General features: G+C 39.9%; 1 protein-coding gene across 4 annotated transcripts in view; it reads left to right on the forward strand.

Annotated features, from left to right (window-relative positions):
• The window catches only part of stk39 (serine threonine kinase 39), a 34,985-nt gene extending 14,614 nt beyond the window's left edge, over nt 1–20,371 (forward strand). The window contains exons 11-18 of one of the 4 annotated variants that reach the window (XM_050049522.1): nt 2,049–2,204; nt 2,925–2,954; nt 3,372–3,428; nt 4,265–4,326; nt 12,179–12,231; nt 12,428–12,496; nt 12,860–12,924; nt 18,896–20,371. In XM_050049522.1, the coding sequence (XP_049905479.1) occupies nt 2,049–2,204; nt 2,925–2,954; nt 3,372–3,428; nt 4,265–4,326; nt 12,179–12,231; nt 12,428–12,496; nt 12,860–12,924; nt 18,896–18,970 (567 nt within the window). In that variant the 3' untranslated portion in view covers nt 18,971–20,371. The remainder of the gene's footprint in view (nt 1–2,048; nt 2,205–2,924; nt 2,955–3,371; nt 3,429–4,264; nt 4,327–12,178; nt 12,232–12,427; nt 12,497–12,859; nt 12,925–18,895) is intronic. The other 3 variants (XM_050049523.1, XM_050049524.1, XM_050049525.1) reach the window with 3 other exon arrangements.
• The last annotated feature ends 499 nt before the right edge of the window (nt 20,372–20,870 follow it).

Below are 20,870 nucleotides of genomic sequence, written 5' to 3' on the forward strand. Positions count from 1 at the left end.
AGTACAACCTAAGCTGATGCACCTGGGGTCTGTGAAATATTTGGATAAATGTACAAGAAAAATGTTTTCTTGTGTTTGCAAGATCCTTCTAATTTTCCAGCTTTATTTTATATTTTCTTCTGAGATAATTTTCATGTGATAACACAGTTCTCATTATTACTACATACCAAATTACACTGCTATAACAACATAATGCTCAACCTTAATGACGTGGGCTACAGTGCCATCTGCTGAAGCTGGTTGTTATACGGATTTATCATGTTACAACAATAAAAGTTTGTTATAATAATAATTTTGGGAAATAACGAAAACATTTTGTGACATAAAAAGAGGAAGTTTTATATCATTAGTACAAGAATTATTATTATTATTATTATTGTTATTATATATTTTTTAAAACCATAGACTGTATATTAAGATGGATGACACATCTCCACTTACTTCCACTCTACAAAAACGGAGCTAAGATATCCTGGATACTGCTGCTGCCATCTTGTGCTGGTGTCATCATTTGGAGCCAGAGTCTCCACAGTACCAATCCGATTAGCACACACAGCTGTCAATCATGTCGTCATACCCCCTCTTTAAAGCATTAAATAACTAATTTAAACCAAACTTAATTAAAAGAAAAATGAACATACATCAGCAGGAACTAACTAAAATGACTAAAACCATCTTTGGGAAAAATGTATTCGACGGTACTTTGAATTTTTAGTTTGGCTCATGTCCTATATATGCTAATATGGAGGGGGCTGAGTTTATGACCTATACTGCAGCCAGCCACCAGGGGTCGTTTGAGGTGTTTTGGCTTCACTTTTGGGGAGCTGTTATGTTGTCCCTCTTTATATACAGTTAATAATAAAAACTGAATAATTTGTCATGCAGTACTAACGAGAAGAAAATGTCACAACACGATAAATGTCTTGTTATAACATGTAAAGGATCTTGTAAAAAACAAGAAAATGTTCTCGTTATAACCAGAAACTGAATAAGTTTTGTGTGTGGCAGCAATACACTGCAACATCAGATGAATTCAACAGGCTTAGTGACTTAAATGTGACTTTATAAATGGTCAAAAATATGTAGCTGAGGTTCCCAACAGTTTCTGTCAGGGAGTAGATCCTTTCAGTACATCAGCTCATCACAAGGCTTCCAGGGGCGCCATTACAGAAACTCTTCAAGACTGAAATCCTATCTTATCTCAGTTTAGGATGACATTTGGGATTTTTGGCATCACAGAAACATGTTTCCAAACTGCATTTGGGGGAAAACCCTATCTAATCTTAGTGTAGGAATTAAGCTATTACTAACGTAGTAATTTCCAAAGTTAGGATTTATAAGTAAGGGTAGCGAAGACCCTGTCTCTGAAATCCAAAATAGCTGCCTAATAACAGGCAAAAATGTCAACAGCACTGTTGTTAGGTCTTTATGTCAGTGACAATGACAATGGGGAGCAACAGGAACTGAAATACAATGATTGAAAGGCACCTCAAACCATATGATGACACTTACAATTTTGAAAAACAATTCAAATAGACGAATGAATGAATTAATAATTTGAATTAATTAATTAAGCAAGCTAGCTAGCCCCTGACAAGTGAGAGCTGCTGATACTATGGCTTGTCCATTTTGAGTAACCTATAGGAACACCCTAATCAAAGATACAAGCAGTCTGTGTACATTTTAAACATAGATATGGGCATGAAAGGAGGAGTGCGGATTAAGAATTTACAGTTATAGTTCTCTGAAGTTAAGATCACATAGGGTGTCTGAAATGGGATAGGACACAAATATTCTTTTAGGAATTGCTTCTGTGATAAGAAGACAGGGTTTTCCTCTCTTTGAAACTTAGACAAGCAGTTGAGATACGTTTCTGTAATGAGGCCCCAGTACTCCAGAAACATTAAGATCCACTGCTCTAATGTGATGGCCTGTAAAACCTAATGGAATCATGGGTAAATCACAATATAGATACATGTTCAATAAGAATATACTATGAATGGCATCATTAACATGAAGTGTGCTGGCTGTGTGTTGTCACGGTCCAGGTGAGGAGAGTCCCAGGCTCCAGTGGCCACCTGCACAAGACGGAGGACGGAGACTGGGAGTGGAGCGACGACGAGATGGACGAAGGCAGCGAGGAGGGCAAGGCAGCGGTGAATCAGGGCAGGGTAGGTGAGACTCCACATCGGCCAGCCTCAGCAGTGCGTATTCCTTCGTATTTACTCATGATTTGTTGTATTTATCCTCAACTGCACATCAAATCGGTCATTGTAACAAAACTCCAGTGTGCACATTGAAATTCAGAATTTGACGTATTGAGGTGTACGTGGCATGTCTAACCCTGATCACACCGTTACACAACTTCCCCTCTGTATAACCCTGTACACCCCCCACCCCACCCCACCCCCGATCAGTCAGTATTTTTTTTGGATAGCAGATGGCTTATCTCTGAGAGAGCCTGTCATGAGGTCGCTGTAATGAGCTGGAAGATAGCTGCAAGGATTTGAGGCAGGAGGAAGTCGGCAGCTATGATCAAAGAGCCCTTTGATAGAGTTGCCCAGCTTTAATGTATGAAACAACAAATAATACGTTACCAGAAGTCGTGATTTAAGAAATAGGTTGTTGATGATAGTATTTTTACAAGGTTGTGTTTCCGTTTCATCGATCTCAGGCTTGTTTCTTTTCGGGTGCTGCACTGTACTTTTTTCATTAAAGTGAAACATAGGTTTGGAGAGACAGACAGAGACAGAGAGAGAGAGACAGAAACAGACATATGGTGTGGGAAAACTGAAAAATGCACTGAGATCGTACAGTAGAAGTTTTAGGCTTTTTGAGAAACCAAAAAAAGGAAATAAATCATCATTATAACTGTGTGCCTGTGAAAATGAAAATGTAAATGTGTGTTTTTTTCCCCCCTCCAGTCACGAAGGGTCAGAGATGAGGCCAAAGACGTAAGTTAGCTCATCCTCTCACGCACTGATTTTAGCATGCATTTACAAATAAAAAACACCTATTTGTGTAGACACGTAGACAAACAAGCTTTATCCTCTCTGCTGCTGTACTACTTGATAACTTGGCAGAGGGGCAGTTTTTAGAAATGCAATTAACTCGCCTTCTTGGGCTGAAGCTTGTGTACGAATAATGAACTCAATTATGAATGTTTATTTCGCCGCGCACATTTTTATGCGGTTTAATCAAAACAGCCGAGCACCTGTTTTAGAGTGTCTGACAAAGCCAGCAAATTGCTCCTCGTCTAGTGCTCTGAATTGACTTTCCTGTGTTTTCTTTATAAGATGAGCTCTGATTTGATATTTACCAAGGATGTAATAGCATTTGCACAATTATGCCTCTCATTTTGTTGCTCCTAGAATGAGGAGAATGCCAACAATGTCCCTATTGAAGGGTTGTCTATTCAGCATCCCCAGGTGAGGGATTCAGCAGCAGCACTAATTTGTCATGATTCAATGACCTTGATGCCACAGTGATTGTGTGTGTGTGTGTGTGTGTGTGTGTGTGTGTGTGTGTGTGTTTGTGCACACCCATGCGTGTGCAGCACTGTACATGCGTCTGTCTGTCAATGTGTGTAGGTGGGCTAATATGTGCGCATGTGTGTGTGTGCGTACATGTGGCTAATATGTGCGCATGTGTGTGTGTGCGTACATGTGTGAATGTTGGTCTCCTGGAGGGATGCTCTCAGCAGTAATAACTCAGAGTAAATGGCTGTCTGCCTGACAGTGCCAGCTCAGTGCCTGGGTGTATCTCATCTAAAGACTCACTGCCATTGCAACCCATTTTCTAAGGCTATTGTCATTTTGAAAATGAGCCAAAGCAGTTTGAGGTGTAGTCTTGTGCTCTAGTCAGAAATTAAGTGTGACAGCTACTCGGCAGTCATTTCTTACCCGTAATGTCCATTCTTTGCCATACAAAGAGCCCGTTTGTAACATGGTATTGATAACGATGATGGATCCTTACACCTTCTTGTATTGTCCCTTTTCTTTTCCCATACAACTTTCCCTGCAGCTGCAGTAAATGGAAGACATTTCTCAGAAAAAAATAAACCACAAGAGCTGAGGGTGCAGCCACTTGCTTTTTTTCTGACTTTATGTTAAACTTGCAGTTACCAAAACTTCTTGCTCTGCAGTGCAAGCTGTGTGCAAAGCTTCTTCTTCTTTTCCACAGAAAGTGTGATTGTTTTGTCTGATCTCTCAGTCTGTCAGTACACCACATAAACTGCCTCTTCATCAGGTGTTTTCTTGTGCAGGTTGAGCCATATGGGGACACTCCGTACATTCAGGGTGCTGTGAACATGGTACTACGGCTAAGGTGAGACAGACATTTCTTTTCAGATCATTTTCTCAATCATCGGCTGATGCACAAGGCAATCACAAGAACATATTGATTTTGGTCACTTGAGACAAGGCAATCCTCACCCCGGAGATACATGTTTTTCCTCTTACCTGTAGTGCTGTTTATTAGTCTGGATTGTGTTGGTGTGAGTTGCAGAGTGTTTGAGATATCAGCCGTAGAGATGTCTGCCTTCTCTTCAAAATAATGAAACTAGATGGCACTCGGCTTGTGGTGCTCAAGTGCCAAAAAAGTACATTCAAAAAACTCAACAGCAATGTCTCTTACTGAAATCATGACCTAGTTACTCAAGATAATCTGCAGACCTTGTTTAGAGCTGTTTCATGTTGGAGCTATTTTCTTTTTGCCATCCATATCACTGCGCTGAAGGAAGAGTGCATCTACTGCTAGGTCACCTAGCATCACTGCGCTAGCTAATGTTGCAGCTCAGCTGAGAAGGATGCAATTGATGTTTACGTCTCATGTTGTCACTACAGCAAAGACCCCTCGTCCATGAGTATATGCACACTTTCTGTAGTGCAGTGATATGGTTGGCAAGTGTAGTTTGTTAGAAAGAAAATAGTTCCTATATATGAAACTGCTGATAACAAGGTCTGTGGATTATCTTGAGTAAACGGCTTATGATTTCTGGAAAGAGATGTTGCTGTTGGGTTTTTAGATAATTTTTGAGATTTTTTTTTTTTTTTTTTTTGTTAGAATTTTTTTCCCATTTTTTTTCATTATAATTTTTTTTCAATTTGGTCAATTTTTTTAATTAAATTTTTTTTTTTTAATTATTATTATTATTTATGCTTAGAGCACAAGGAGCCGAGTGCTGTCTACCTCCATTTTAAGGCAGACATCTCTATGGCAGATATCTCTAACGATCGGCAACTCACACCAAAACAATCTAGATTTATAAAACACACTACAGGTAAAAGGAAAAATATGTATTTTTTTGGAGGGGGTTGAACTATTCTGTTAAATAACTAATCATGTCTCTGGATGCATCATCACTTTGTCCTGAACATGCAGGCCATTAATAGACCTAATGATGTTCGTCTGCTGCAGAGGGGCTCTGGCATTGCCATGCATCCCTTCATCTCCCTTTGTTTCACCAGTCGTGTCATAGGGAGGAGAGGGTTACACTCCACTGGTTCCCTGGCTGTGCTCCACACTCTGCTTTCCTCCTTTCATGGCACCCTTTGCTTCTTGCTATAGAAGCATTTCTCTTCATGATGGCACAGTGGAGGCTTGTGATTTGGCTTCAGAATGATCAATGTGGAGACTAGCTGTTAGAAAACAACTGAATTTAGCACCCTTTCGCTTTAAAATAAGGCAATGCAAAGCAGGTGTACACATGACCAATATGTTGGCTGTGTATCATGTACATTCCCTCTCTATCTTACTCGCTATGCAAACACACCATTAAAGAAAGCGGAGGACATTTTAAGTGATGCAACAGCCAGACAATGGTGCATTTTTGGACAGTAGCTTGCCTGTAGCTCCCTGATGAGCTGGTCGCAGAGCACACTCTTGGTTGAACGGACATCTAAAGGTCCCTCCGCAGGCGTCCAGCATGGCACAGAAAGCCTCTTTATTCTGTGCTTAATAACAAAACAGTGGTCTAGATGCAGCAGGGTATGTCTCACTGTTTGATGGCTGGTGAAGAGTAGTTATTCTAACCTGGTGGTGATTAAAATTAATTGCCAGTTTCAATGGTTTGGGTTTTTTCGGGTGCTCAATTTCACAATTTATCCGCAGGTTTAATGATGTTTGTTCGATCTGTGGGTTTAACGGCTGAAACACAAGAAGCAGGTTATATGTGGTTATCAATTAACACAATTACAACATAAACTTTCACTGCGGCGCTTATTAAACGTAAAAACACTGTTATCCTGGTCGTAAAAATGTGTCAAAGCAGAGTCGTGTGGCAAATGATTTAATTCCTACACAGAAATGCATTGACTGTGTTTAATGTGATCCCAGCATCGGGCTGTCAGGTCATCTCTCTGGTTTGTCAGCTGGAATATTCAGTATTAGAGATGCCGACATGTGATGGATGTCTTCTTAGATGTAAAGCCATGAAGCTTGATGACATTTTTTTCTTAGAAGTGTTCAGTTTTCAAATGCTAATGTATTCCCCGGGTGGATTACCAAGGCCTTTCACTATATCCTCTTCTTTGACACGCTCCGCAGTACGACATAGGGGATGTGTTAACGATGGGATTTTTGTATTATGCCCTATATTCCTCTTGACTAGAAAAGATACACTTGACAGAACATAACATTATATTTGACGTTGCAGCAAGATACAAAAAAAGAAACCTTTTCAAAGGGTAGATACATCAAGCACCTCTTTGTGTACGGTTTATCCTTAAAATGCTTATCTTTATACTATCAACAAAAATATCTCCATCCGAACAGCAGATGTTATGCTGACAGAGACATCGTTTTAAGAGCAGTTTGCTTTATTTTGGGTTCTGAGATATTTGCTTCTGACTGAGGAAATGCTTCTTTAAGAGAAAATAGACTTTTTTTCATTGAGAGGGATTTGGCTGGTATGTTTTTAAGTGAATCAGCACAGGAGGCATTATAGGATGAGAGACTGTGTAATTTTTTTGGATTCTCTTTGGCTGTGTTCCTATGTTTTGGGGGCAGAGCAGGAGATATTTATGGCCACAAATAGTGTGAGGCTGCATAAGAAGCAGTGTCTTTAAGTAGGGTGATTAGATAAAAAATGTATCTGGAATATAAATGTTGCTTTAATGTAAATTCAGATTGTTTTTCTTTAAACCCAGATCTCATTGTCAGTTGTCAGTTAAAGTACTAACATATGGGTTTGCTGGCAAAAGCACAACAGTAAAAGTCTAATTGTGAAAATTTAAAGTCAACTAGTGAATCCATGAAAGTAATTGCATTTGAGCGAGCAAAATAAACAGCTAATTGGTCTCCTCTTTCTACTAATAAGGGAGTTCAGCTGATTAGCATGAGTTTATGGTAATATGATCCCCTCTGTAGCAGAGACAGGGGAGCGGCAGCAGCATGATTGGATTTTTGTCAACATTTTGCTTGGAACTCATTCAATCTTTCTTTTTTTTTTTTTTTTTTTTACAAAGGCACAGAGGTCTCCTGAGAAGAGTATTGTCAGCAGTTTGAAGGGGAAGTTCAGACTTGCATAATATGCTTGCTGTTGGTGCAATGTCATTGGAGCTTAAGTAGCCAAAATAGCACAGATGCAAATTGATTACACCGAGCAGTTCAATGCGGAGGTGACATTTACGTGTTTTCTAAAGGTTCTTCTGTATGAAGGGTAACTAGAAGCTGAGAAATGTCAGGGTAGCCTCTGAAACATCGTTTTGATTCATTTTAGAGAAGCAGTAGTGCCTGTGATGTCATCCTTAAGCCTCGCTGCTGTCTTTAGTGGCACCCCAAGAAATTCTTCATCTCTGGAAATTTTGTATGGCATGCCAAAACCAAAAGCCATAACTGATAGAAAAGAAATGTTATTGTGCTGTTGAAGTCTATAGGCTGGTTGAGAGTTAAGGAGTCGCATACTGACATACTTTGGTTTTATATTTTACAGTTAATATTACTAATTATCTGATGTGATAAGACAAATACTGGTACAGTTAACTTTGTTACTTATGTTTTAATGTGTTATATGTATATGGGTGACACGGTGGTGCAGTGGTTAGCATTGTCGCCTCACGGCAAGAGGGTTCCTGGTTTGAGCCCGGGTTGGGAGGATCGAACCCTGAGGTGGAGTGTCAGCGTGGGTTTTCTCCGAGTACTCCAGCTTCCTCCCACAGTCCAAAGACGCATGCAGGTTACTTGGTGACTCTAAATTGCCTGCAGGTGTGAATTTGAGTGTGAATGGTTGTCTGTCTCTATGTGTCAGCCCTGTGATAGTCTGGCAACCTGTCCCTGCGTCTCGCCCAATGTCAGCTGAAACAGGCTCCAGCCTCCCCGCAACCCCTAACAGGATAAGCCATTACGGAAAATGAATATATGTATATATATCCCTTAAAAAGATAAATACAGGAGTACATTGACTGTAAAAATAAAAGATTTATGGGAACAAGCCCTCTCAAGTTTAGGGGACACTCGTGGGTACTCATACAACCTGTTTTCATTCAGATATCTTGAGAGAAACCTCCTGAGTGTTCAAGGTATCCCTTTGCATATCGACACGCCAGTTGTTCGTGACAGCTATTTTGACATGGTTGCTACCTTTGGATGCCTTAGGTTATCTGTTTTGCAAGATGTTACTGCTCTTCCCCAAGCTTAATAAATGAGCATGCCACAGCCTCTTAATGACAGTAATATCGGCCTCCAATTATTTTTGCCAAGGGAAGCCAGTGGAGGGGCCAATAATTATATCAGGGGTTCTGGGTGCAACTGGCCATCCTCAGTCATTTTGAGCCAACTAAATTCTCTCCACTTCTGGCATCTCTGTATAATAACAAAATAAAATAACAATAACAAGCCCTGAATCCCTCCTTGGTTTCCCTCCCCCAGGGGAGACGCTAGCAATTAGTAGCAATTAGCAATTAATTGAGAGTCTAGGGATTGAGAACTGTCTTAATACTGGGAAATGATGGACCTGTAAGATAAAGCTTTAACAGTGAGAGTTAGTTGCACAGCTAGTAAAGTTTTATCACATTTAAACAGTTTTTTTGCAAGTACTAGACATTTTTGTTTTCTGTGCGAAATCTGGATCTCAGCTTTAACAAGTGCATAAAATTGCCTGCTTGAACTTATTCTGTTTGATGTGCGTTCAGCTGTGTGATATGCTATAAAGATATGAGCTTTGGGTAACATAACAGTGGAGTCTCCCCATAGATGTATTGACTGTTGTGTCAGTATGTGTAAAAGCACCTGCCTCCCCGTCAATGTGACATAAAATTTGGAGTATGTAGTTTCAACACAGTGGGGCACCGGTGTGTCAGCCCAGGCATCATGGTGTGTGGCATTTTCCGTGATATATCTACACTTTTCTTGCCTAAAAATACCCGTCGGCTCCGCTGTCACCACTGTGACAGCCAACAGTGCAGGTCTGTAATGCACTGACAAACTGTACCTGGTGTACATGTGGAAATGTTTTTAAAAGATACCAGTTTCCATTATGTTTGCATGTGAAAGGGTTTATAAAAGCCTCTACCTGAAATCACAGACCTGTATTCTGTAGTGAGAAGGCAGTATGATTATGCTGTGCCTTTTTTGTCAAGGTACTGTGTCATAAACCTGTCGCTGGACATTATACAGTCATCATTCACACACAAGTCAGTTCACAATGTTTGGTGGGTGAAATGCTAATTTTATTGATGTCGAACTGTGAAAACACTCACACCTCAGAATGGTATTTAAATAGGATGCAGATTTTAGGCATGATTTATTTGGGCAGGATTATGATCCTCTTTACATACATGTGGCCTCGGCAGCCTTGGCAATGTGCACCCTCTGCCTCCTCTGCTGGGAATAGAGATGTTGTTTTTGTCCATCTGCTCCACCAGAGTTTTTACCCTGTTTTTTCTTTTTTAAATGCAGCTCTCTAAAATTTAAAAAAAAGTCAAGCTGACTCACAGCTAAGCTGATAGTAAATCCTCCTTTTCAATATGTTGCGTGGACTTGCTACTAACAAATTCATCGCAGATATGCCTCTGCTTATGTGTGTGTTGACTTATGGCTCTAATCTCATCTGAAATGAGGGTCATGGGCTGACTGTGTGATTTATTTAACAAGACTACATACCAAATTAATCTTCCCCTAACACACCTCTTCTGGGCAATGCTGACACATCCTGCTTTTATCAGCAACCGGCCACTCCCCTGTCACACACAGAATTTAAAGGCAGATATCTAATGCAAGTGATGCAAATGAATGCAAGTTGATGCTGAAAAGAAGCCCGAGGGTGCATTTCATTAATGCAATCAAATGAGCTGGATGTATACATGCACATTGCACATACACATGTTTTTTATCTTTTACCGCAGTCCAGGGTTGAAAATCCTACAGTTACATTACCGCACCATGTAGAGACTAAAATCACATTCAGTCACATTTAATCTTAACAGAATTTAAACAGGTAAACCCACACAGATAAGCTGATGCCAACACTTTTTGCAGGTCTTCGTGAAGTTTTGAGAAAAGCATTTTTGATATACAGTATATCTCAGTGGATGCAGAGGGATATGCAGGAGAAGCAGTTAGACAGCCGTTAACTCAATACTGCTCAAAACCACTGAGGCATGTCCTCTGCACATTCTCTACAGTTTTTTCATCCAGTGCCACAACACATTTTTCTCACAGGTGCTCTGTCTTTATGGTAATCCTCAGTATGTAACAAACAAAGTTGCTCAAAGCATCTTTAAAAATTCACAGTCAGTAAAATGTTCATTGCTTTTTCATTTTAACTTATTAACCTAATCATTGCAGGGAAAGGTGATTTACATTTATATTAAACAAAGGATCAAAATAACCATTTGTAATATGAGAATTATCACTAGCCTCTGCTCAGCTTTGGAGAACATTTTGGTGCCTTTCAGCTCATGATTTGGTTTTCTTGCCCGCAGCTTTGCTGTTTTAGTTCACATTCACCGCTCCTATCTGGTCTTTTTTCAGCAAAAAAGCTACAAATAAACCAGCTGTAGTCTTCCTGCCCAGCTTCAAACGACACACACAAAGTCAGCAACCACCTGGAGAACATACTGTAGTGGAGCATTTAGTTGCGAAAGTGCCAGATATTTTCATCAGGAGTTGGTCAAGACCAAAAAGAGTTTTAAAGAAATACTTTACCCTCCCAAATGACCGATTCTCATTCCGTGTGACATTGAATTTGTTGAAAAAAAACAAAAACGTTGTATTTCTCGCATGCCTCTATGTTAAACAGATAATCCAAAAAAAAAGGCAAAAAAAATCTCGAGAGTGAATATTGGGCTACTATTTGTCAGGTGAAGACAAACATGATTGATGCTTGATGAGTAAATATACCACTGTTGGCTGGCGTGTTCACCAATTCAATCAGGAGAGACAGAAGAATGAAGTAAAGATAATATTTAATACAGAATATGAGTGTACAGATTAACAGATGATTTGTGGTAATTAAGATTTAACAGAAGCCTTTGGCACTTGGACACCAGAAGGAAATATTTTGTGATTGAGGGACATTTGAGCAGCAGCAAGATAAACCCCCCCATGGAGTCCAGACACTGGTGGTGGTAGTGGTGGCTGATGACTCTGAGGCTGCTGACTGCTGAGGCTGTTGAGGCTGATGAATCTGTAAAGACTGGCACTAAAGACAAGACAGAACTACCGCAGAGTGAGAACCATAATTAAAATAAGGAGCAGTAAGGTGATAGGCTGACAGAGAAGGTGTGTCACTGTGCTATTGGTTGACTGTGAAGTGGCTGATGACTCAGTTAACCTACCCAGACAATGACCACTAGAGACAGTGAGTGAACATACATACAAGGAGTGAATGGCAGGATGAGAAAGAAACTTACAGCCTGGGCATGAAAAGTTTTGTCTTCCTGACTGAACTTTCGCTAGAGCTTCATTTGATGACAGTATGTCAGTGTTGTGTACACAACTTGTTTACACTGCCTCCAAGTGGCCAAAAAAATCAAGTCATGCAAGTTTTCTACATACAACCCTTGTCTCATGCTGGATTCCTAATGTTTTGCAGCTTCGGTCATCTCTGCATTCTTTAAGTGCTGCCCCTTGTTTTTGCTACAACAGGAAGCCCCTAAAAACACCACTGTTAGTTAGAGACAGAGCTGCAACAAAAAAGATAACCATATATCCAATCATCTACTGTCTCTCCTTTCAGGAACTCTAGAAAGGAGCTGAATGACATCCGGTTCGAATTCACTCCTGGGCGAGGTAGGAGCTCTCTCTATATGGATGTGAATGTGCTATTCCCACTGTGAGAACATCTTCAGGCACTGTGAATTGTTGTGTGTGTAATGGGTAATGGCAGTGTTTGTGCTCATGACAGTATCTAATTCAATATCTAACACAATTACCTGCTAAGTGGAATGCTGCAGGCCCAATATTTGTCATGTTATTCCCTCACCAGACACTGCTGATGGCGTTTCCCAGGAACTGTTCTCGGCCGGCCTCGTCAACGGGCACGATGTTGTTGTTGGTAATGTTACACCTCTTTATTCTAGTAAATTGTGTTGTCTGAATACATACTTATCCAAGGCTATGTGCCATAAAACATCACTTTAGCAGTATCAGCATTTTCCCTAGATGTGCTCTTATTTGAGAAGGACATTTATTTCATTTGGCAAGTCAGCAGACATCACTAAAATTGGTAGAAATTGCATCCGTAAGTTACAGAATGACCTAAAGTCTAAAAATGGTACCGATCACGTAATATTTTATTTTTGTACTGTTGCTATAGACTCTAGAGATCTATTTCATGTGCTAAAAATCACTGCAGATATTGTGAAACTTGCTTGGTATTATTTGACCATTATGTTTCTGTATGCCCTCTGCACTGCAGTTGCTGCTAACCTTCAGAAGATTGTAGATGACCCAACTACCTACAAAGTATTGACCTTTAAGCTGGTGAGTTTCCACATGATTGATGGCTGATGACACCCACACGGGTTTGTCCTGGCTGACGATGTCCAGCTATAAACAGTTTGTTGATGAAAGGTTCGGTGAGGAATGTTGGAGCTGGAGTTATTAGAAAGGCCAAAATGGCAGAAAATAGCCTTGGCATGAAGCAACATCTGTTGCTGAGGGTTTGTCAGTCGATGACACAAAGGATTTATTTTGGGGATGTTTTGTTGGTGAAGGAGATTGGAGGGGGGGGGGCAGAAAAAATTAATCCACATAGGAATTGTGAGTCTTACCCTCCATGGTTCTGAATTAATTCACAAATAGATTTTGTACGTTGTTTATTAAGTTTTTTGGGTGCAACAGAGAAAGCTGAACACAATCGAGCATAGTTCAGCACCCAAATGCTGCACAGTGAAAAAAACAAGTGTTTGGGCACCAACCAATTTCAGATTAAATGACTTAATAATTAGCTTTGCATGATGAAAGTGAAGTATTTTTGTGAAGAAAACCCCCCCAAAACTCTCAGCCAATTCTGATTGATTTCAAAAGACGCGTGCCTCTACAGTGTTTTAGACATCAGTGGCTTTCACTGTACTAACATTGCAGCAGAGCAACTGTTCTCAATACTGGAGATATAACATTAAAGGGATAGTTTGGATCTTTTGAAGTGGGGTGGTATGAGGTACTTATCCATAGTCAATGTCTTACCTTCAGTAGATGGCAGTCGGCATGCCCTCAGTTTGGAGAAACAGGCAGGAGTATTGCCACAGAGGCTAAGCTGCTGTGGATGGGAGTAGTAAGAAAACGTCTTTTAGCCTGTTAACAGTCAGACAGCGATTTCTGACTGGAAACTGAAACCATTATATTGCTCTCTTTAAAGCCAGACTACATTCAGGGTGCTTCCAGACCTAGAACTGTCTTGCTTTGGTCCAAATCAGGGACTCATTTTGTTACAGAGTTGCATAATTGCCTAGAGTTGGTTCGTGTTCTCACGGCAGCATTTACAAGCGGACCAGATAAAATGCCTTGCATAAGAAAGCTGCTCTTGATTGGTCAAAATTTCCATGCGGGAAAAATCAGGAAGTAAACAAAACCCTGAAGAAGAGTACACCTGCAAGATAAATGTGACTTTTTCTAAGGTCACAATGGAGGGACAACTAAGCAGGTTGATTTTAGCGCTGCTCATCGTGGACTATATTGCTGTCATTGTTCATTTTAGTCAAACCATACAGTTTGAAAACGAGGCGCGGCTCCAACTAGAAAACAATGTTTTGATGCATTGGATGTGCTGAATGTGCATATTAAGGCAGTACAGGAGGAGGTGCACATTAATAATCCTCCAGGACTGAAACATGCTCATGTTTAACCCAAACAATGTGTCATGTGACTGCAGTTGGTTCGGATCGAAGTCGGAACACGTTCTCACCACAAATCCGGTTGTTTAGTGCGCACCAGAGTATGATTGCTGTGTTCACACCTGCCCAAACGAACCGCGCTTAGGGGGCAAACGAACTTGAGTTTAATTGAACTGAACCAAAGAGGGCAGGTGTGAACGCGCCCTTAGAAAAACAGTATTTTTTTTGTTTTTGTATTTTTAGAAAAGAGTACAATAATCAGCAGTCACCAATGGGTTATTACACAAATATAACAGTACACTGAGTATCATCATATTCCCAAGTAAACAGACAAATAATTAAAATACAAAACAAATAAAAAAAACAAATAAGCAAAGCAAACAGTTTGACAAAAACAGTGATTTAACTTCAACTGCCTTGATGAGTTAGTTAGTTTGTGTTATTTTGTGACTTTGGTGATTTATAGGGTTAGCTCGGATTTACCAAAGTCTGGTAAGAGCATTAATGGGGAGCTGAAGCCACTAACAGCTTCCCTATCAGAAAAGGCTGCCTGCAGCAAGGTAAAGTGGAGAAAATATTATAGTATAGTAAGTGAATATAGTGTACACTTAAACTGAACTAAGACTTTTTTAGGTGGCTAAAATAGGTTTTGCTGTGACCCCCATCTACAGCAGTACATTTCTTAGCACATCTGGTGGTACTCCTCAACTTCACTTTAAAAAATATTCAAAGTGTCCCTGTACTGTAAGACAACACAGCTGAGTGCTCTACTTATTTTCAGAACACTCAGACAGACAAAGACGAAGTGCATATTGCGTATGTGCCATTTTAAGAAGCCACCTTTGTATGACTATTAGAGAAACCTTTGTGAGGGGAAAAAAGCAATAATGTCAGTCTGTTTGGATTTGACAAAAATATGTAAATGAAGTTTTATTGACCTTTCTGTAATTGTGGGTAAACAACATCTGTGCTTCAGGTCACAGTGCTTTACAAAATGACCTTTCTGCCATGTTTCCCTTATCAGCAGCTAGTGAGAGTCGCAGGTGGACCAGTCTCCAGAGACTCAGAGTGAGGGCAATACTGTTTCTGCCATGTAGATATATGGGCATGCTTCTATTTCCATATGTTAACTCTGCTCCACTGCAGACGTTGTAAAAATCCTCGCTGTGGCTCAGCTCTGCCTTTCTAAACGAAGAGTTACGAGTGCAGTGTCACAAAACCCTGGGAGTGAGAATAATTACCCTCGCTAGAGGAACAGTTCATAACACTTTATGCAGGCAATTCATGGTGTGGTGCCACAAGAGCAACTTAATGATTTAACTGAACAAGAGGTCACAAAGAATGACCTGTTTTCATAACGGTCGCTCCATGTTGATCAGACAACTACAGAGCTCTCAGAACCCCAGAGAAATTGAGTGTCTCTCCTCAATCAGGTGTGAATTGCAGGAGGGTGGCAGGTGTTAGGCCACCCATTCACGCTTTTCCACCAGAGGAGAGCTGAATGAAAACGAAAAACTCCTTTTAGATGGATCTAAATGCACACCGCCTCTGATATTGCCTCTGTGAATAGCATCTGAGCAGCCTTAAATTGGGGTGAGATGCAGGTGCTGAAAGGTTGAACTGTCAGTAAAATAAATATTGTGCTTTTTCACTAGGAGCCGTTAAGTTTAGGTAGTATGTACGAGCAAACATAGTGCGAACATAGCTGAACATTACATTCACATATTCATGAATGATTGTCGAATATCTTATACCAAAATCATGGGCATTAATATGCTGCTATAACAGCCTCCACTCCTGGCTTCTTTCCATCCAGCCGCAGGAAGTAGAGAGGATGGGCACAGATGTTGGGTGATAAGGCCTGGCTCATAGTTGCTGTTCCAGTTTATCCCAAAGGTGTAGGATGGGTTTGAGGTCAGAGGGTTGTGCAGGCCAGTCAGGTCCTTCCATACTAAACCAGGAAGACAGTTCCTACATGTAGACTGAAGAAGTCTTCTCTAAATGTTGCCATAAAGTTGGAAACACACTATTATTGAAATTATTATTTTGTATCTTTGCATTAAGAATTTTTTCTCATTGGAACTATGGGGACTAGCCCATACCATGAAAAGCAGCCACTGAGCAAAAGTACACATATTGTTTATGTGCAGAGACGAAGGCACTGACATTTAAAAGCCGTTTTATTTTCACATTTAATCAAATTGCATAGTGGTGATGTCCTGACCAGATAAACTCCAGCTGACCCTGTTAAACAGATTGGGTATTGTTGAGTTATTTTATACGTAATAAAATAAAATAAAGTTTTCCAAATGCAATGTACTTCCATAAAGAAAAGAGGCTAAGGTTGTTCCTGAAACAGCTGGACACTGTGGTTTTTAGCAAATGTTACTCTTTACAGGAGTAAATTGTGCATTTGCTGGGATCTGTATTCAGCTGTGGATTAATACACATTTGCTTGGCCAGACGGTAAATGTGGGATTGGCTCAGAATAAATTACAATGGCAGTGCTAATGGCAAGGTTATTGTAGTAATTAAAACTAAACTAAAATAAAACTAGGTGTGAAAAAAACTTTAGTCCACTGAAATAAAAATAAAAATTAGACTGAAAAAAACCTAATTGAAACAATATTGTGTACTTACAAAACTAACTAAAATAAAATGAAAATATACAGTAAATGTCAACACACCAAGCGTGAGGAGGCACTGGTACAAAATTGTTATTGAGACTGGGATGTCGGCATGACTGTGTGTCAGCTGCCTTTACAGAGTGCTGTATTTGTAATTTAAGACCTTTTCTGAACTTCTTAAATCTTGCCCCAGACGTACTATCCTAATTATAATAAATATAAACTAAAATTAATATTAAATAATAACAATTAAACTAAAACTAAGCATATTTAACAATAAAAACTAAACTGAAATAAGAAAACTCACTCTGGAAGCTAACTGAAATAAAACTGAATTGAAACCAAAATCAAAACAAAATAAAAATAATTAAAGAAAACAAACAAAAACAAAACCATGATAACTTTTCAATGCCTCTGTGCCAGCGATAGCTGTGGCTGGAGGCATTATGTTTTCAGGTTGTCCATCCCATTGTTGTGAATGAGATATTTCAAGGACAGCTTGAGTGGATTTCTTTAAATTTGGCAAAAATTCTTATTTTGACTCAAGGATAAGTTGGTTAGATTTTGGTGGTTGAAGGTCAAGGTCACCATGATAACTTTTCAATGCCTCTGTGCCAGCGATAGCTGTGGCTGGAGGCATTATGTTTTCAGGTTGTCCATCTTATTCTTGTGAAGCAATAGCTCAAGAATAACTTGAGAAAATGTTTTCAAATTTGGCAAAACATCTACTTGGATTGAATGATGAACTGATTAGATTTTGGTAGTCAAGGTCAATGTGACCTTGCATCCTTCTCATTTTTTGTAAACACTGTATCTCAAGAACACCTTGTGTGAATTTCTTCAAATTTGGCAGCATAAACTGATAAGAATTTGGTGGTTGAAGGTCAAAGGTCAAGGTCAATGTGACCTCACAAAACATGTTTTTGGCCATAACTCAAGCATTCTTATGCTGATCATGACAAAACTTCTGATAAGATAAAATGATAGAGTGATGAAATTTTATGTTCAAAAGGTCAAAGGTCACCTTCAGTGTGGCATCATAATATTCTGCATAAAACACTTTTCTGGCTATTACCGAGTGTAATATCTCAGGAAAAGAAGTAGAGACATTTGGTCAGATAGCGAATTGACCTTTCGCTAAGCCCCGCCTCTTTGTGATGGTCCAACAAGCTGTCGGAGTAAACATGGAGCTCACATTGTCACTAACTGCACTCCCTGAAGAAATATTGTCATATTTTTGGGAAAATAAAGTAGTGATTCCAGAGAGAAGCAGACAGAGGGGTCTACAGTCTGTGTTTGAAGGATATATCCAGGATGTCAAACTGACTCAGCAGCAACAACAGGTTAAAAAGACAAAGCTAGTTAGAAGCTAAAACCGAACTATCGGCTACAGATCACAGTGTAAAAGTGAACCACCTGAGCCGGCCTGATGCTAAGTTATGATTGGCCAGTCTGCATGTGGGGGCAGGACTTAGCGAAGGGTCAATAGGTGACATTAATCTTGGGTGTCCACCTTAAAACTGTGCTGATTGAATACATCTTATGTGCTTGTGTGGGGAAAATGTGTGTTAAGCATCCATGTTTTCCCAGATATGGAGCGCAACTTCACTGGTGCATGGAAATAAACAACCAATTCTAGTGTTCCAGTGTTTTTAAGAGTTTTTAGACAACAGTGAACAGAGAAATTATATCACACTTTGTCTAAAGAGGCACAATTTTAGATGGTGAGATCAGTTCATTGCTGTTTTTGTTAGTCAAGCAAATTACAAACCCAAATTGTTTTCAGTGTTTTTGAAAATAAGACTCAGCAGGTTGAAAACCCCTCATTTTGTGAAATAATAAGCTTTCAGTTGTTCAATCCCCTGATTGATCCAGGATGTTACAACACAGGGGTTGTAGAGAATTTGCAGGATTAGTATTGTCAATGGAGATGAGAGAGGCAGGATGTGAACCAGCACCGTTGACCTTCTCCATGTCTTCCTCCTCACACAGGCTTCCGGCTGCGACGACACTGAGATCCCAGATGAAGTGAAGCTGATCGGCTTTGCGCAGCTAAGTGTTAGTTGATGCTCTCTTCGTGCCTGAAGCAGGTGAGACAGTGGGGAGACAGTTCAGGGCAGACAGACTGAAGAACACACCGCCACTTCCTGCAACATTATCCCCAGCACCCTCCCTGAAAACTCACTCCCTCTCCTCCCTCACTCCTCACCTTCCCTGAGCCCAAGCTCGGCCACCGCCCCACCTACACCTCCTTAGCACCGACTTCCCTGCTCACTGTCCCCTGGCCTTTAACCTTAACAACATTCCACCGCCTAGCGCACAAAGCGGGATCAGGATACAGCCCAGGAACCTAAAGATGTACTCAGGTGGTGACTTAAGGTGATTAAGATGTAGCTTTGAATGTTTTATTTATTTTTTTTCTTTTACTCATTTTTGTTTTGCGTCACATCGCCTTTGTGTTTAGCGAAGCTCTCATTATTTATTGAAATGAGAAGGTATTTTTATGTTGTTTATCACGCTGTTTTGTTGCCACAGTGAAAACAAATAGACTCGCATCTCACAAACACACTCATTCGTGATGTTTCCCTGAGGTCTTTGTCAGAATGTAAGATTTAGTTCATTTATGGGAAAAAGCACATTTTCATAATAACATAATGAATGTCTAAAAGGAGGGCGACTTGTATTTGTGTGAAGACCTGTTTTACACTGACAAGAAGGGAACCATTTGCTTGAGAGAGTGCAGAGGGAAAAAGAAAGAAGAGACCTGGATGCTACTGTGTATAATTTGCTGCTCTTGACAGTGCTAATGCTTCAAAATGTTAGAGGTGCCTTGTTCATTTTTCTGTGCCTAAGAAAGTAGACAATGAGTGAGACCACACAAAGAGCAGAACCTGCTGATTACCATTTCAGTTTAAGTCAAGTATCTTCACTTAATGAGACAAGCTACAATGCACTTTTGGGCTGAGTGTGTGCACCCGACAAGCAGATGCTTAGCCCCCGGAGACAAGTTAACTTGTGCTTTTGTCATCAGACAAATAAAACATAACAGAACCTGTAGTCAATGTAATCTGCTCTGGTTGACGTGTATTCAGATGCCGGGTTAATCGACAAAACCACAACAGTTTTTATTTTCTTGCTCTGTCCTGCTGCACTACAAAACCCTTTGTTCCCCAAAAATATATAGTAGTTACTAAAATGTACTGTATGACAATGCATCTGAGGATGAAACCAAAAGGCAACTATTGAAAGGTTGACGAGCCATTTGTTTGTCCAAAACAAGTCCAGTAGTTCTAAATTATTTTCAAGTATTCAGATGGTAAATGTTAACTTCTAATACGTTCTTTATTATGAAGTAATTTATTGTGTTTTCTATGTACAGTATGTGTACCATTTCAGCATATTACACCTGTTCCCTCTCTGTAATCAGCTGATGTCAAATTTTTGACAAGAAGCAACAATAAAGAATTGCTATTATTTAAAAAAAACTGTGTGGAGTGTTTACTGTTAACTCACTGTCATTACATGCCCCATCGCAACTTGATACCATCGACACTTAAACTTCAAATACCTGATGATATTGTGACAGATTTTTCAGATGTTATGGTTCAATTCAATTCAATTTATTCTTCACATAAAATCGTGAATGCAATTTCAGTGAAATGCAGTCTGTCAGTTCTTTCAATTTGTGCACTCAAAAGAGTAATGATAATAGATATATATCTGGGGGTGGGTGCCGTGTCTTCAGTTGGGATCCATGTGGCCTGCGTGTCAAGCCTCTCATATCCCTTTTCCACCAAATTAGCTCCAGCTCATGACCTAGCTCTGTTCATTATTCCTGGAACCTTGGTGCTATGTAGTGAACCAGCACATTTCCACCAGTTTTAAGCATGACCATTGTAATCAGGGATGTGTGATCAACAGAGGGCGTTGCACAGTGCACTTAAGAGGTGAACAATAGTAGCAGAAT

This window comes from Epinephelus moara, chromosome 7 (genome assembly GCF_006386435.1).
Source record: "Epinephelus moara isolate mb chromosome 7, YSFRI_EMoa_1.0, whole genome shotgun sequence".
NCBI classification, from domain to species: Eukaryota; Metazoa; Chordata; class Actinopteri; order Perciformes; family Serranidae; genus Epinephelus; species Epinephelus moara.